Genomic DNA, 13,853 nt, shown 5'->3' with positions numbered 1-13,853 from the left:
TGGCGGTAATGGGCAAAAATCAAAAAACGGTGATTTCTGTTTGATACACGTGACCGCGTTTTGGCGAAAATAGGGGTGAGTAGTATTGTTCACTCAGAGTACTCAGGTCCAAAATCTCTTCGAAAGGCATCTGAGATTGACAAGATGTAATAAAGTGAAAGATACAACAGTAATTGTTACAATTGTACATACATGATGTGTTGATAGGTATAGTAGCAAATGTGAGTAGAAGAGTGCCCCAAAAATATAACAAAGTCGTTTGTAGGCCGTAGCGGATATCCACCAACGTATGCGTCCAAAATGAAACCAACCAATTAAAGGATACGACATCGCTAGTAACGAGGTCTCAGGCCATTCATTTGGCATTTCCTGCCAATATTGCGACTTCAATTCGCAACGCTCAGCCTCTCAAAGAAGCTCCTGGCCCTATTGATATCCGGACAGAGCGCCAGGCGCACCTTCTCGCTGTCCGGGATAACCTTCCTCCCAAACCCCTCTCCACTCTCCATCCACGCGCCAATTCCCGTACGGATCGCACTGTGCTTAAATACGCGCGCGAGCCTGTCGCGCTGGATGGACCACTTGAGCTTGCGCACTATCGGAAGCAAACTCCGCGCGACGCGTGTCGAGGAACACTCGACGTCCGGGAGCACGTGTGAAGAGTGCAGACTCGCGAGGGACCGTGCGGGCGGGCCTGCGGTCGTCCGTCGTCGCAGCTGCACCGCGAGCTTGTGCGAAGCTTGTTGCCGCAAAATCCGCTTTCCAGTCTCGTATTGGAGCACGGACTTATGGAGGCGTCATATGTAAGTAAGAATGAGCGTATCGCTGAAGAAACAGCTTGAGACAGCCTTGCTCAAGAAACTCACCGTGAGGGAATACAAGTAGCACCCGGACCTCCAGCGCCGCTCGATGGCAATGCCCTTGATGACGCCACGGCGCACCAAATCAGAGACAGTCGGTCTAAGCTGATGACCTTGCGGGCTCTTCCCAAATAAATTGTGGTTTACCCTTGAGGGTGAGACAATCTTCAGTCTGTGGGTATGCAGGACTGGATCGTCGGTAAGGGGTATCAAGGACGGCGCGACCCGCGCGATCAGAGCTAGGTCAGGAAGGTCTAGATAAGAAACTGTTGTTGGAGAAAAGCTTCAGTTTGCCTGTTTTACTTTCTTTCTGTGTAAACTCACGAATGTGAAGCAAGACCTCGGGTGGAAAGCTCAGTAGCCCATTTGATTGTAGCCCATTTGACTCATGGACTCGGCCAGCTCCTGTCTCAAGTTCAGTGACATTATCGCTGTATTGCCTGCGTGAGCCTTTCTGTATGCTGGTACGTTCAACATCTGAGAGCATATTGTGGTAGTAGTTTGAGGAGGGAATCTAGGGCATGTGCAATGGCGCTAAAGGCACCGGTTGTTGTGAATCCAACTGCGGTTTGCCTGGGGAGGCTCGTCGAGGCTGTCTATTTTGGGTCATAAGATCACATGATGTCATTAATTAGCTGTTCTAAATTTAGATTGCATTTTCGTCCGGCAATGAGGTTTTAGCAAAAGCTTCTCCCGCGAAGGCAGGTGAAATATTACAATGGTGCGACAGCTTTTAATTGATTTCTATGTAATGACTGATTGTGGGATACAATGCTATAGCGAGCGGAAGGATCGTAATGTATGTAATGAATGGAACTACTCGAAATCCGGAGTAAACAAGTCGGAAAGAGAAGAGCTAAAAAGAAACACGGATAGACAACGAACAAGGGTCAAAAGAGGGAAAGTGTAGGAAGAACTTGGGGGCCGGATATGACAAGGCGTAATTCCTGGCGGATACGTTCGACGATGATAGCGATGAATGAAAACAAAAAAGAATCTAAAATAATGAAAGGGATTCGGTAATAATACAACTGCGAATGGGGCCAAATATGATACAAGCACCAAAAAGAACTTAAAAGAACGAATAGCCAAGAGAAGAACGGGTAAAATAAAAAAAAACAATGAGGAAAGCAAGGAACCTGGAACAAGAAAATATCTGAGCTACGATTACGAGTTCAAGAAAGGCGTCAATGGCGATGGTCGTGTTGCTGCCTTGCTTGAAAATTACTGGAGGTCCAAAACATTTCGTCGAATATTACGTTGCTTCTGTAACTTTATCGAGAGGAAGAGGCCTGTTCAACGTCAACTCTGATTCCTCTGACCGAATAGTTTGAGTGATTCTCCAGACTAGGGGAAGGAGATCGTCTCCTTCCCCTGTTACCCATTTCCAAGGTTTGGTATGCTGGCGCAGGACTATCTCGACGGTGACTTTGGCTATAACCATCTCCGTCCGGGAGAGGTTCTCCATCATCACCCCCGACCGCCGCACTCAATGTGCCGAGGGGCATTCCCATTCCATACCTAATATCGTCCATCTCAACTACGTCTTGTTCGATATCGATGTCCATATGGTCAGGATGAATGCTGCCCAGGGTTGTGAGCACCACATTGGAGCTGATGGTGCTGACTATTCCCCGACTCCTTCCATAGCGGCTGCCGCTTTTGGTGCGGTGGCCGGGTGGAGTGTACGGAGAACCTTGCTGGGTCATCGACTTGGTCGTGAAAGCTGCAATTCCTGTTCCCTCCGAGTGCGAGACAGTCTCGGAACCGCGCTCACGAAGATCGAGAATCTAGGTAAAACCATGTAGAATGTTACAAGTTCGACAGAAGTTGTGGTCTTACCAGACGACATGCAAGAACTGGCCCCAGCATCACACTCAAAGGAATGTTAATGGCGGAGATTACTTGTCGGGGTCTGGTAGAGTAGCCGAAATGAGAAGGCTGAGGTTGAGTCAAATAGAAAAAACGCACTGAAGGTAAAACACGCCATTTATCTGGTTGTATCTATTAGCACATACTTCACAGTAGAATAGAAATGAATTACCAGGTTGGCAATGGAAATCAGGATATAATAAAAAACACCTGGATAATGAACACTGAGGATAGTGAAAGACAGGAGGAGAGACAGGAACGAACCCTCTCGAAGGAAAGTTTGGATCAAACGACTGTTCGGACCACCATTACGTCTACGTATGGTAAACGCTTTCCAAACAGTCATCATGGTGACCACTGTATCAAAAAGGAGAGGTGCAATCTAGAATAAAAAGGTTGACCAAAAGTACTTCTTAAAGTGACGTTAAGAAGCTTACAAAGAAGCCTGGAAAGTAGGACTTGTCAGAGAATGGATTGCATGTATAGCAATTGTGGGCACAGACCTAGTAAGTGTGCCGAATGTGGCTTCGACATTGGAAAACAGGGTCCACTATCCTGTAATTCACTCAGAGTTTGTTTCCAGACGCAAGGAAAATAACCTACAAACGGGGGTTTGAAGAAAGGTAACACTATATGCGCGATAAAATGAGTCTAGAGGGTCACCAAAACGAGGATTGAGAGTTACATAGCATCTGGGTTGTATCCACGTAGAGTTGGTATGCAACCACCCCACCCAATGCCGAAACCAAGAACCAGAGAACAACAGCGTTCCTACTAAAGAAGGCATACGTGCGGATAAGGAGAACAGCTAAAGAAAAAGGTTCAAAGAGGAGTGTAGTAGCAAAAGAACGAGAACTTACATTCTGATCCCACTTGGTTCCACATGGCGAGGCCCACAGGAATCTAACGAAAGCGTTGCTGTTACCATCTATGCCGGCATTGATCAGAACGAACCTTGTAGATTCGTTCGCATGTTTCTCTTGAGTGGTCAACAACAAAGCAGTACAGTAGATACGGCACGACAATGATGACCCAATAACTACGGCAGAATGAGAACGTGGATGGTCTAGTTTATGCCGCATATACTCACCGGCAGAAGAGGTATGCCACTTTGACGGGCGTCCAATGGGTTCTCCACACCTGAAGGAAGAGATCAGAAAGAATATATGCGCAAAATGTATGAAACACACAAAGCGATATTCTCTGGTCAAACTGATGATCCAGTCCCAGAGAACTACGGCGTCTGTGGTAGAGGCCAAATCGATGTGCGTCAAAAGCAAGCAAACGGAGAAGTGAAGAGACTAGTTACACATGGCTATAAAATCCTCGGATAAGTTTTACAGTAGTAAGTGAGGTCAAGTATACGTACCACAGAAGTATACCTGAGTGACGTAGATGAAATGGTCCGCCGTGACCTGGGTGTCTGGCATGGCTGTGGAGAGCGACGAGGACGACGAAGAGACAGATGGTGATGGTGGTGGTTGAAGGGAGAAAGAGGGGATGATGGAGGAAAGAAAACAAGAGAGAAAGGCGGAAAGAAAAAGGAGTTGAATCGATCTGGGAGGTTTAAATGTAACGTCACAACAGACATTCTACAAACTCTGGAAGAAGCAATTCGGCGACCTTTTTGGGATAGAAGCGAGAATGCCGCCGTTACGCTGGTGACTTCCGTTGATTTCTAGGAAACATGACTCAACTCGCCGTCCTTTCTAGCTTTTACAATCGCCACCCACAGTTCTAATCTCCTGTGTTATTCAGTTTTTGGCAGGTTCACACAGCGCGCAGCACACATTTATATACAGCGCTGCCCAGAGCTTAAGTCTGATGATCTAGGACCAACGGTAATCAGCTGGAGCAACGCGGATACACCGTAATCGGCCGCCTCGAGGTCATCCGATCTGGCCGACTAGTAATTATCCAGCAAGCAAGAATCAGCATTCTTAATGGACCCCACAGGATGCCTTGAGATGAAACCAGAAGCGCGACGCCAGAAAGCACCTAAAAGACAATCACAGCCAGTGGTCAACAACAGTAGCATTCACGCCAGCCAGGATATCTGATGGCTCTGAGAAGCGGGCCATCATCGGAATCAACTTCAAGAAGCTAGATCTGAACAGACGCAGCGGTGAGTGGTTCTGATCAAAAGGTAAAAAGCGCGTACGATGCTCGCGTGACTAATCTCACAGAGCACGTGACCGATTTGACCGTAACGAGCCGTGGCCCGCGGCCCCGCGTTCCGCTGAGATTTCTGGTATCCGCCTCCAAGTGACGTTGCTCTGGTCCACCAAAATGTCCTCAAACGTGCAGGAGCTGCGCTTCAGAGGACCCACAAACTCTCAACAAAAGCCTAAACCACCTCCGGCGCCTCGCCACACCGGTATCTTGCAGGACCAGCTTCGTAGGTTCGTACTTGCGATCCTATATAGCTTGCTTGTCGCTCAATGAGCCTATGCTAGAGCACAACGTCGACCATGGGCACCATCTTTCTCTCTAGCCGTTCGCATCCTCTTCTTGATCCGTATTTCGGGCGCGATGTATTCTAATATCAATGATTGCGATGAAGGTGCGAGTTTATCTCGACAGGACTAATTGCCGACTCATTACTTATTCATTTCATCTGCTATCCCAGTTTTCAACTTTTGGGAGCCTTTGCACTTTCTCGACCAAGGTTATGGGTTCCAGACTTGGGAGCTTTCTCCAGTTTATGCTCTTAGAAGTTGGGCGTATATTCTGCTGCACGCCCTGCCTCCTCGCATCGGTAACATAATTGTCGCTGGAGACAAGGTGCGTATGCTAGGAACTGCGCCATTTTCCTGCATTTTGAAATCTCTGTTTGTTAGCGTGCAGCTTTCTTCGGTGTTCGAATTTTCTTGGGTGCAATCTCGGTACTCGTCGAGGCGAAATTATATCGCGCAATTACCGAAAGAATTAACGAACGCGTTGGACGTTATTTCTTCTTCATTATGCTTTTCAACGCTGGGATGTGGAACTCTGCTACAGGTGCGTTCACAATTCTGTAAGATTATTGCAAAGGCTTATATTGTTGCAATACAGCGTTTCTTCCATCTACCTTCGCTATGTACACCACTGCTTTGGCTTTTTCCTATGCTTGCATCCCATCAAGTACAGGCAACAAACGAAGGACTTTAGCTGCCACGGTGATATTTGCTCTTGGTGGTATCGTGGGATGGCCATTTGCTCTAGCTCTAGCTATTCCTTTCATTTTCGAAGAACTCTTCGTGTATGGGGCAGACACGGTCACCCCCGAGAATTGGAATAGTTGGTTTGCAGGTCGTGTTATCAGATTGGCTGGGGCAGGGCTGACTGCTTCTCTTATATTTGTAAGAAATCAAGTTTCTTCTGGATATTGCACGTTAACTCAAACCACGGCAATAAGATCCCCGTTATTGGTATCGACAGTCTCGCCTACGGAGAGCTTGCAATCGTTCCCTGGAACATTATCCGTTACAACATCTTCGGAGGCACTGAGCGCGGCCCAACATTATACGGAACAGAGCCTTGGCACTTTTATATCAAAAACCTTTTCCTCAACTTCAACGTCCTCATATTCTTCGCGCTTTTCTCTCTTCCAGCCTTAGTTATCACCTACTTTGTTGACCGAAAGAGGCTTGGACTCACCAAACCAAGCCCCAACCAAAGCTCGCCTTTCACACTTCTAGGCTTGAGACTTGCGCCGCTATATGTGTGGCTGGGCATCTTGACATTGCAGCCACATAAGGAGGAGAGGTTCATGTTCCCCGCATATCCCCTCCTGTGCTTTAACGCCGCCGTGTGCCTCTACCTCGCTAGAGGCTGGTTGGAAACCGCTTACATCTCGTGGACAAAGTCCCCTTACCAAGTAAGTGTCCAATTCACTTATGATACCAATTTTACATATTAATGTTGTTCATTTATCCCTACTAGGCGTCTCAGACGCTCATTTTCAGCAGATTTACACTCTCTGTGGTCTTCCTATCTTCCTTCCTCTCACTCGCTCGCATTCTCGGACAATGGTTCTACTACCATTCTCCTATGACCGTCGTATTCGAGCTGCAGTCCGCCGAGCTTCCCCGCCTACTCAACGTCACCGGCCTCCTCCCCGACTACCCAGAAGGTATGGACGAAGAAGAACGCCCGCGCATCGACCTGTCACCGATCAAAGAGTTTGACTTGACGTTATGCTATGGAAAAGACTGGTACCGCTTCCCAGGCCATTTCCTCGTTCCTAACCATATCAAGATCGAATTTGTGAAGAGCGAGTTTGATGGGATGTTGCCTAGACATTTCGAAGAGAAGCTTCCGACGGACGAGAGGGAGAGTAGTGCGATTACCGAGCTTGCAGATAGGTGGTGGTTAAGACCCGAGACTAGATTCGTGCCAAAAGATTTGAATGATCTGAACAAGGAGGATGCATCGCATTATGTGTGTAAATTCTTTGAACAGAACCCGTTACCTTTACTCATATTGTTATTTTGCATCGCAGGTCCCAGTCAGCGAGTGTGACTATCTCGTCGACCTTGACTTCCCTCAACACCCCAGGACCTCCGCTCTGGAACCGCGCTATGCAGTGATGAGCGATACTTGGGAGCGCGTCTCGTGCCACCCATTCCTCGACGCCGAAAATTCTTTCATCCTCACAAGAATGTTCTGGCTTCCTAACTCGGCGTGGCAGGCGAGCAATGAGTACGGAGATTTCTGCCTGCTAAAAAACATCGAGAAAATACATGAGAAGGAAGTTAGGATTGCCAACAGGGTTAAATCCGGATCTGTCCAGAAGTAAACTTGAAAAGGTCACAAACTATAATCAGCTAGAAAGTAGTTATACGTATGTAGTTAATGTTATTTAATACATAAGGGGCACCTTTCCGTTACATTGCGAAATGAGGCGAGGATGAGGCTTGATTAAGGCGAAGTAAATATTTGTCATCGGTTGACGCGTGGTCCGCCTCCCTGGAATCACACGCATACACGTCCACTGTATCGTTCTTTCTTGTTGACATTCACCACATTTCATAGCTCCACTTTCTTTTCTATAATCTGACCTGTAAATTATCCTTTAATAATGAGCGATTTCCCTCTTGACGAGGACCTCAACACCCCTCCCATATCCCCCGCAGCGTCGGAAAGCACTCTAGATGTCCTGCTGAACCCGCTCTCTCCAGACTTGACGCCTACTCAATTGACATTCAACCTGCACCGGTCATCAGGGCACATTCCTTTCGTTCTTTATGACGACGATTATATGGACTTGGAAGCGGAGCCTCTGGAGCTGCAAGGGTTCTCTATCTCGGATTTCTCGCTTGCTTCTGTTAATGCCAGTGGTCATGCTAGTCGATTTCGATCGGCCTCTCTGTCGCGCAATGGTTCTGACATCCAACAGCGCTCTTCTATTGGTCACTCTGGCTCCGAACGTAGAAGTAGCACTGCTACTACAAGTTCTACCATTTCTGCAGACAGTGCCAATGGTACGAGCTCCTCTAGCCGAACAACTGTGGCAGAATCTCTCTATCTAGGTCTGAACACCTTGGAAAGCTCGAATACTATAAGCTCAGTGGGTACCTTTGGCCCGAAACACAAACGTCACCAGCAAAGTATTCAGCCTGACCATGATGTAGTGGAAGGGTCTCCGCCTCTGCCAGATTCGCCCTCCTTGTCTCAGCAATTTCCGAATTCTGTGTCATTATCAAGAGGAAGCATCGGTACTGGAAGTGACCAGTCGACCATAGGTCGCAAGCGGTCTTCAATAGTGGCTAGTCGAGATCTGTCTGCCATGTTTGCTAGCCCTACTGTGTTCTCGGACGGGCATAGTAAACGGGCATCTCTAGTGGCTAGAATGGACTCATCTGAACCCGACTCTTTCTCGGCAGAGCATAGCGTTCCCCGAGAAGATATTAGTGCACTTAAGCTTGCTTCAGACTCGGAGTCACAGACTGATACCTCATTTGCGGTGGATGCTCAAGATGACAGTGATGGCTCTGAATCTGACTCTACAACTCCCAAAAAGCCAATTCCGAAGAATATTTCATGGATATCTACCCGTGACTGGGACTACAAGCAGTACAAAGAATATATCGCTAAAGTCGAAGGCTTGGAAGGCGGTCTCCCTCGCAGCCCAAGCCCTGTTTCTCATGTTCAGGACGTGGGGAATACGACTGTAAGCCCACGAAAACGAACACCTCCTCGCCTTAATGTCTTGCCAATGGAGCATCACCGAGATCTGGATGTCATCGTCGAGACGCCTCGCGCGTCTCTGTTTGCTCGCGAGATCTATGACCATCGACCAGAAGCATTATCCCAAGGCCAGACATCGCCGTCTGCAGCGCAGAAGAATTCACTTCGACAGGACGAACATAACTGGCTGAAGGAAGTCACCGTACAGTTTCTCATCGACCAAGAGGGGTTCCGCGCTGCCCATCCATCGTTCAAGTTCGGAGGAGTGGCGCGGATACGGCCTTCACAGAACTCGAAGGCACCGCTGATAGTCATGGCACAATTTAGGCCTGTCGCGAGACAGGCATTCCACTTCCATCACGCCCCTTTCGAGTCCCCTCCTATCCTTCGAAGAGTGACTGTCAACTTCGACGAAACACACGACTATCTGAGCAGGCAGGCCCTCCTTACTCTCAAGAATAACGGTGTGTATGTGTTGCATGGGCATGAGATATCCCACACTAGCCCGGAATTGGAATCTTCGAAGTTGTTCTGGCAATTCGAATATTTGATCGATGACCGCCGAGTGGAGACTTCAGGAAGAGTCATGGAAGGAGAGAAGATCATGACACCTTTAACGTTCTCTTGTACCCCTGCACTCCTATTGCCTGGGCAAGGGAAACGGAATAGTATCATGCACGTATTCAAGAAAGGCGTGGCGCCCAAACTGGTTGCTGAGAGGCTTCAGCCGCCTGGTTTATCAACAGCTCCAAAAAAGACTAGTGACGATCCACAAACGGCAGAAACAGACGGCCACATGACCTTCTTTTCATCAAAGGCGCATGCTTGGAATTTACATAGGCGCGGTCAGTCCCATGCTGTCCATACTCAAAAGCATACGGAGAGAACATCTAGAACAACACACGAGGAATCTGAAAACATTGAACCAATTTCACCTTCGCATCGTCGAGCGGTATCTGGAGGAGATGGTCACAAACCAGCAGGCGTTGTACCTCGATTCGACGCTTTGACATCTCCGAGTAAACGAACACAAGCAAGTCCTTTCGTTGGAGTACCTGCCCCTGCTCGCCACATCATACCTCCTCAAAAACTAGCTGAATTACTGGATGCTTCTGGGTCTCCAGAAAGACCTCCCGCACACCGCCCGCCTTCTATACGTAATAGTAACCAGTTCGTGCCTCTTACCCCTCGACCTCGACAACCCAATAGTGGCAGAGATCTGGCGCATATACGATGATTCTGGAGATAATTTAACGAATATGGGAATTGATCCAGAAAGTGCTACATGAAAGGGTAGATGTCATCAAATGTAGTATATCATAACCAGATAGAGATACAGAATAGTGGATGTTAGTTGTGATCAAATATACAGTTTTCATATGAAGAAGTCCATGCAACACCCATGACGAGATAATCGTCGACCCACATTCCAATTAATAGAACAATGACTTAATGACAGCAACTGTCCTTGGTACCGGTCGCAGCATCATTGAACGCAGGGACGCTGAGGGGGTCCTTGCTGCCAGGTACGTCCATGCTAGGATTGGCCTTGAAGAAGGAATTCGGTTTAAACGACACAGTAAGGTGTTCAACGGGCATACTAAGGTTTAATAGATAGTCAATATGAAGGCAGCAAAAAGGCTAAGGAGCATTCTACTCACACAGGCCAATCTTCTGGGCGAGGGATATGCGTAGTGCCTGCGTACGTCGTCGTGATCAGCACGTCATATAAATCGGAGAGCTACATCAACACTCACCGACAGTGACATAAACTAAGAGATCCTCGTTTACGACATTCTTCTTGCCTTCAACCCAAGAACCGACAGAGTCTTCGGGCTCCTCTTTGGTTTGGGGGACATACTTCCCAGCCGGCCACATTCTGACTGTTCCGCTATCTTCGCCCTCTTCATCTCGGCAAACCCAAAGAGTATTCTTCAAGAATGCAGCTCTCCTGGCCGCCCAGCCGTCAGCTTTGGCCATCATAGGCGTAGCTCCACCCTTGACACCAATGGTATATCCAACGTCCTTCCCGGAACTATAATGTTGCTTGTTCTTGTTGACAATTCGCCACCTACGCTCAGTCGCAAAGTCGTACTTCCTGCCGGACTCGACCTCAACCGTCGTGTCTTTTGAGTAGAAGGCGTTGCCAGCAAAATTGTCTTTTGACCCAGTTTGGGCATCAAGAGGGACGATGTCAGACTCAATAACAGTGTTCTTGAGACCGTCAATCATGGGGTCAACACGGACACTGAACATATGCTGATGGTAATGCCCATTAATGTTTGGGGCGACAGTGGTGCCGAATGGGTTCGGCTCTCCGTCCTTGCTAAGATAAACTGACAGGATGCCAGTCAGGCGGACCTCAAATTCTATGCTTCCGTCCTGATAGAAGTGGTAGTTCCAGATGTACTCTGCGGAAAACAATTTAATTTAGAGCCTAATGATATGAAATAAAATTACTCCTACCGTAGTTCGCGAGAGTACAGACCATGCTGATGACCAGCCTTCTGCGTCTCACGGTCTGTGACCTTCCATTGGGGCGATAGTCGCTGTGCTTCCATAATACACCAGCGTCCTCTTCATGGATGCAAATGACGTTCTTGATGACCATCGCGCTTCCATCGTGCGCTACGAAAGCACCGGGCTATAGAATACTCCGGTAAGTAAGATCAATGGTGAATCGAAAGAGGTTTACAAACCAGATAATGAATTTGGCCGAGGCAGTCGCAGCCAAGGGAAAGTTCATTTGCCATTGTACCCATGCCGTATTCACCCCTTGTCGTTGATTAAAGATCTTAGTCTTACGGGGAATGACGAATAAACTCACGAATCGAAAGCGAATTTCCTGGGATGAGGATATTCGGGTGCACCGTACGGGACAACCATCTCCGCCAATGACAAGCGGTACATAATGGGCCTAATTTCTCCATGGTCGTTGTACGTGATAGTGGATAATGCAATTCCCTCTCGGTGGGTGAAAGCTGGACCGAATTATGAGAAAAAGGCATAGGGAACGAGATGAAACCAAATTACCAATATGCATTTTCCAATTCTGCCATTCCAGAACATGACCGTCCATCTTGAAGCTCACACCTTCAGGCTGAACAACGTGCAAGGGTTTCAGGTCGGTCCTTGGTTTGTATCCTCCTTCTTCGGTCTCGGCCATGAGATCAGGCAAGAAGTCCCATGCCTTACGAGGGGGTGGAATTCGTTCACGTTTAGATGCCGCGAGAGCGTCCGCAGCGAGAGGAGGAGGAGCAGTGCTATATGTGCTCAACTTAACTGATCCATCCTCGGCGCGAATCCAGTGAGGAGGGAAGTCTAATACACATATTGTTAGGGGAAGGAAAACGTTGTATGATATATTATATGCACTAACCAACACCAAGAAGTTCTTCCGAGTTTGCGTCAATAACAGGAATGAAGTCCTAAATGACTGAGGTGAGGGTGATGGTTGTAAAATTAAAGTTTTTCGCGAACCATAGGATGTGCGTATAAGTTATCGTGCTCGGAAAATCGAGCGTACACAAGTGCCTGTTGCACACGTCGTTTCTGAGGGAAACGGTCATCATAACCAATAGACCATCCATCGCAGAAAATCTGTTCGGGAAGAACGCCTGCGGACGACCTGAGTATGTTATAAACAACGTGTCTGAATTAGACCCACCGACATCCGCTGCCAATTTCTGAATGATAGGGTTATTTTTTACGACAACCTCACATGCAATGAGCTCTTCCACAGATATTTGGGGATGGAAATGTTCCTCCAGGAGAGTAAAAGTGTTGACCTCCCATGAAGCCGTTTCATCATTCAGGCTCAACACAGAGTTGTATGCGCGGCTAATGGGCGTTTATTAGCGTAACCAAAAATAAACAAGTGTGCATTCGATCCTACTCACCCATTGAGGACGTCCAGGAACTATCAACAACGAAGTTTTTGAGATGTGGCACTACTAATAAGTGGATAGTGTAACTTACGTCGACTTCGGCTCTCCTAACAATCTTCGTGGGAGCTTCAGGCTTTTCGCCAGGACCCAGAGGTATTCCGAGGTAAGCCAAAACAACTTTCTTGGGAGGTGGAAGAAGTGTGCATGTAATGAATTTGATTGCCTTGATTTCAGTCTTGGTAGCAATATGTTGTCGAACTGCCAGAGACACTACCGGAATCTAAATGACGCAATATAAATGTAGGTCAGTCCATCAATACGGCTTGCTTACCTCTTCGGCAGACAGTGGGTCCAAGGGGTGTTTGAACGAAGCGGACGTTTGTCCAGGCTTCAAGGTTTCTACCCCAGTAGCTGTGCTTGGAACAGCACTGAACGTCGATGAATTTCCGTCTGGGCTCATTGTGCTTGTTGCTGTTGCGATGATGGTCTGGGAAAGGGGAGCTATATCAGCCATTGGCGCCGTTGAGATCCGTTTATATATACCCCGCGTCGGTTATTTTAATGCCTCGAGGAGCAAACCGTTCGTGTCTGAATCCCGATTAAGATAAGAGAGATCCAAAATATGGATCCCGTTTATCTAGACACTTGCGGTCTGGTTTCGTATGCAATACAACAAGTTGTGGTCCCTTGCAAAGCGTCGATCTTAAAAATGCTTGCGGATGAAATTGGTCAGGTGACCGGCTATAGAATACAGTTCCCACGCCTCCCTTCAAGCAGATAACGGCTTCCTTAGGTCAGATGCCTTTTCTCCATAACCAAGACGTACTCCAGTCTACTTCCTTCCCTTCTGACAATCGTGGTGATTAGAACGTACGATCCTTACCAACATTCTCAGCTATGTAGCATGGGTCACCCCACTCATCTAAGCTCTTACCTCAGATATAGTGTCAGGGTTCTCAAGGGCGTTCATGTGGTCTCCGAGCAGATTTATCTTCAAGTGTAACGATCCATTCCTCTCAATGAATAGGTTGAACCTTTACTCGAAAACCGCCACACAAGCCGT

General features: G+C 47.7%; 5 protein-coding genes across 5 annotated transcripts; 2 read left to right on the top strand and 3 right to left on the bottom strand.

The window, feature by feature from the left end:
* Positions 1-386: 386 nt before the first annotated feature.
* Positions 387-1,347, bottom strand: JR316_0000294 (uncharacterized protein; the record flags this gene model as incomplete). Its single annotated transcript, XM_047886109.1, has 3 exons — positions 387-785; positions 867-1,126; positions 1,185-1,347. The coding sequence occupies 3 exons, from the start codon at positions 1,345-1,347 to the stop codon at positions 387-389; spliced, it is 822 nt and encodes a 273-aa protein (XP_047753855.1).
* Positions 1,348-2,134: 787 nt separating this feature from the next.
* JR316_0000293 (uncharacterized protein) lies at positions 2,135-4,162 on the bottom strand (the record flags this gene model as incomplete). Its single annotated transcript, XM_047886108.1, has 14 exons — positions 2,135-2,650; positions 2,703-2,775; positions 2,832-2,854; positions 2,905-2,942; positions 2,997-3,114; positions 3,170-3,177; positions 3,236-3,287; positions 3,336-3,361; positions 3,418-3,540; positions 3,593-3,635; positions 3,687-3,771; positions 3,823-3,872; positions 3,923-3,975; positions 4,102-4,162. The coding sequence occupies 14 exons, from the start codon at positions 4,160-4,162 to the stop codon at positions 2,135-2,137; spliced, it is 1,269 nt and encodes a 422-aa protein (XP_047753854.1).
* Positions 4,163-5,021: 859 nt separating this feature from the next.
* JR316_0000292 (Alpha-1,2-mannosyltransferase ALG9) lies at positions 5,022-7,512 on the top strand (the record flags this gene model as incomplete). Its single annotated transcript, XM_047886107.1, has 8 exons — positions 5,022-5,134; positions 5,189-5,295; positions 5,362-5,516; positions 5,573-5,732; positions 5,787-6,073; positions 6,130-6,591; positions 6,657-7,154; positions 7,216-7,512. The coding sequence occupies 8 exons, from the start codon at positions 5,022-5,024 to the stop codon at positions 7,510-7,512; spliced, it is 2,079 nt and encodes a 692-aa protein (XP_047753853.1).
* Positions 7,513-7,794: 282 nt separating this feature from the next.
* Positions 7,795-10,140, top strand: JR316_0000291 (uncharacterized protein; the record flags this gene model as incomplete). Its single annotated transcript, XM_047886106.1, has 1 exon — positions 7,795-10,140. The coding sequence occupies one exon, from the start codon at positions 7,795-7,797 to the stop codon at positions 10,138-10,140; it is 2,346 nt and encodes a 781-aa protein (XP_047753852.1).
* A 212-nt stretch (positions 10,141-10,352) lies between these two features.
* Positions 10,353-13,304, bottom strand: JR316_0000290 (Copper amine oxidase 1; the record flags this gene model as incomplete). Its single annotated transcript, XM_047886105.1, has 13 exons — positions 10,353-10,503; positions 10,565-10,601; positions 10,661-11,314; positions 11,370-11,547; positions 11,603-11,678; positions 11,731-11,884; positions 11,937-12,224; positions 12,283-12,331; positions 12,384-12,520; positions 12,571-12,743; positions 12,803-12,822; positions 12,882-13,070; positions 13,122-13,304. 13 exons carry the CDS (start codon positions 13,302-13,304, stop codon positions 10,353-10,355), a joined length of 2,289 nt encoding a protein of 762 aa, XP_047753851.1.
* Between the last annotated feature and the right edge of the window lie 549 nt (positions 13,305-13,853).

This window comes from Psilocybe cubensis, chromosome 1 (genome assembly GCF_017499595.1).
Source record: "Psilocybe cubensis strain MGC-MH-2018 chromosome 1, whole genome shotgun sequence".
Taxonomy (NCBI): Eukaryota; Fungi; Basidiomycota; class Agaricomycetes; order Agaricales; family Agrocybaceae; genus Psilocybe; species Psilocybe cubensis.
This window is presented reverse-complemented; position numbering and strand designations above follow the sequence as displayed.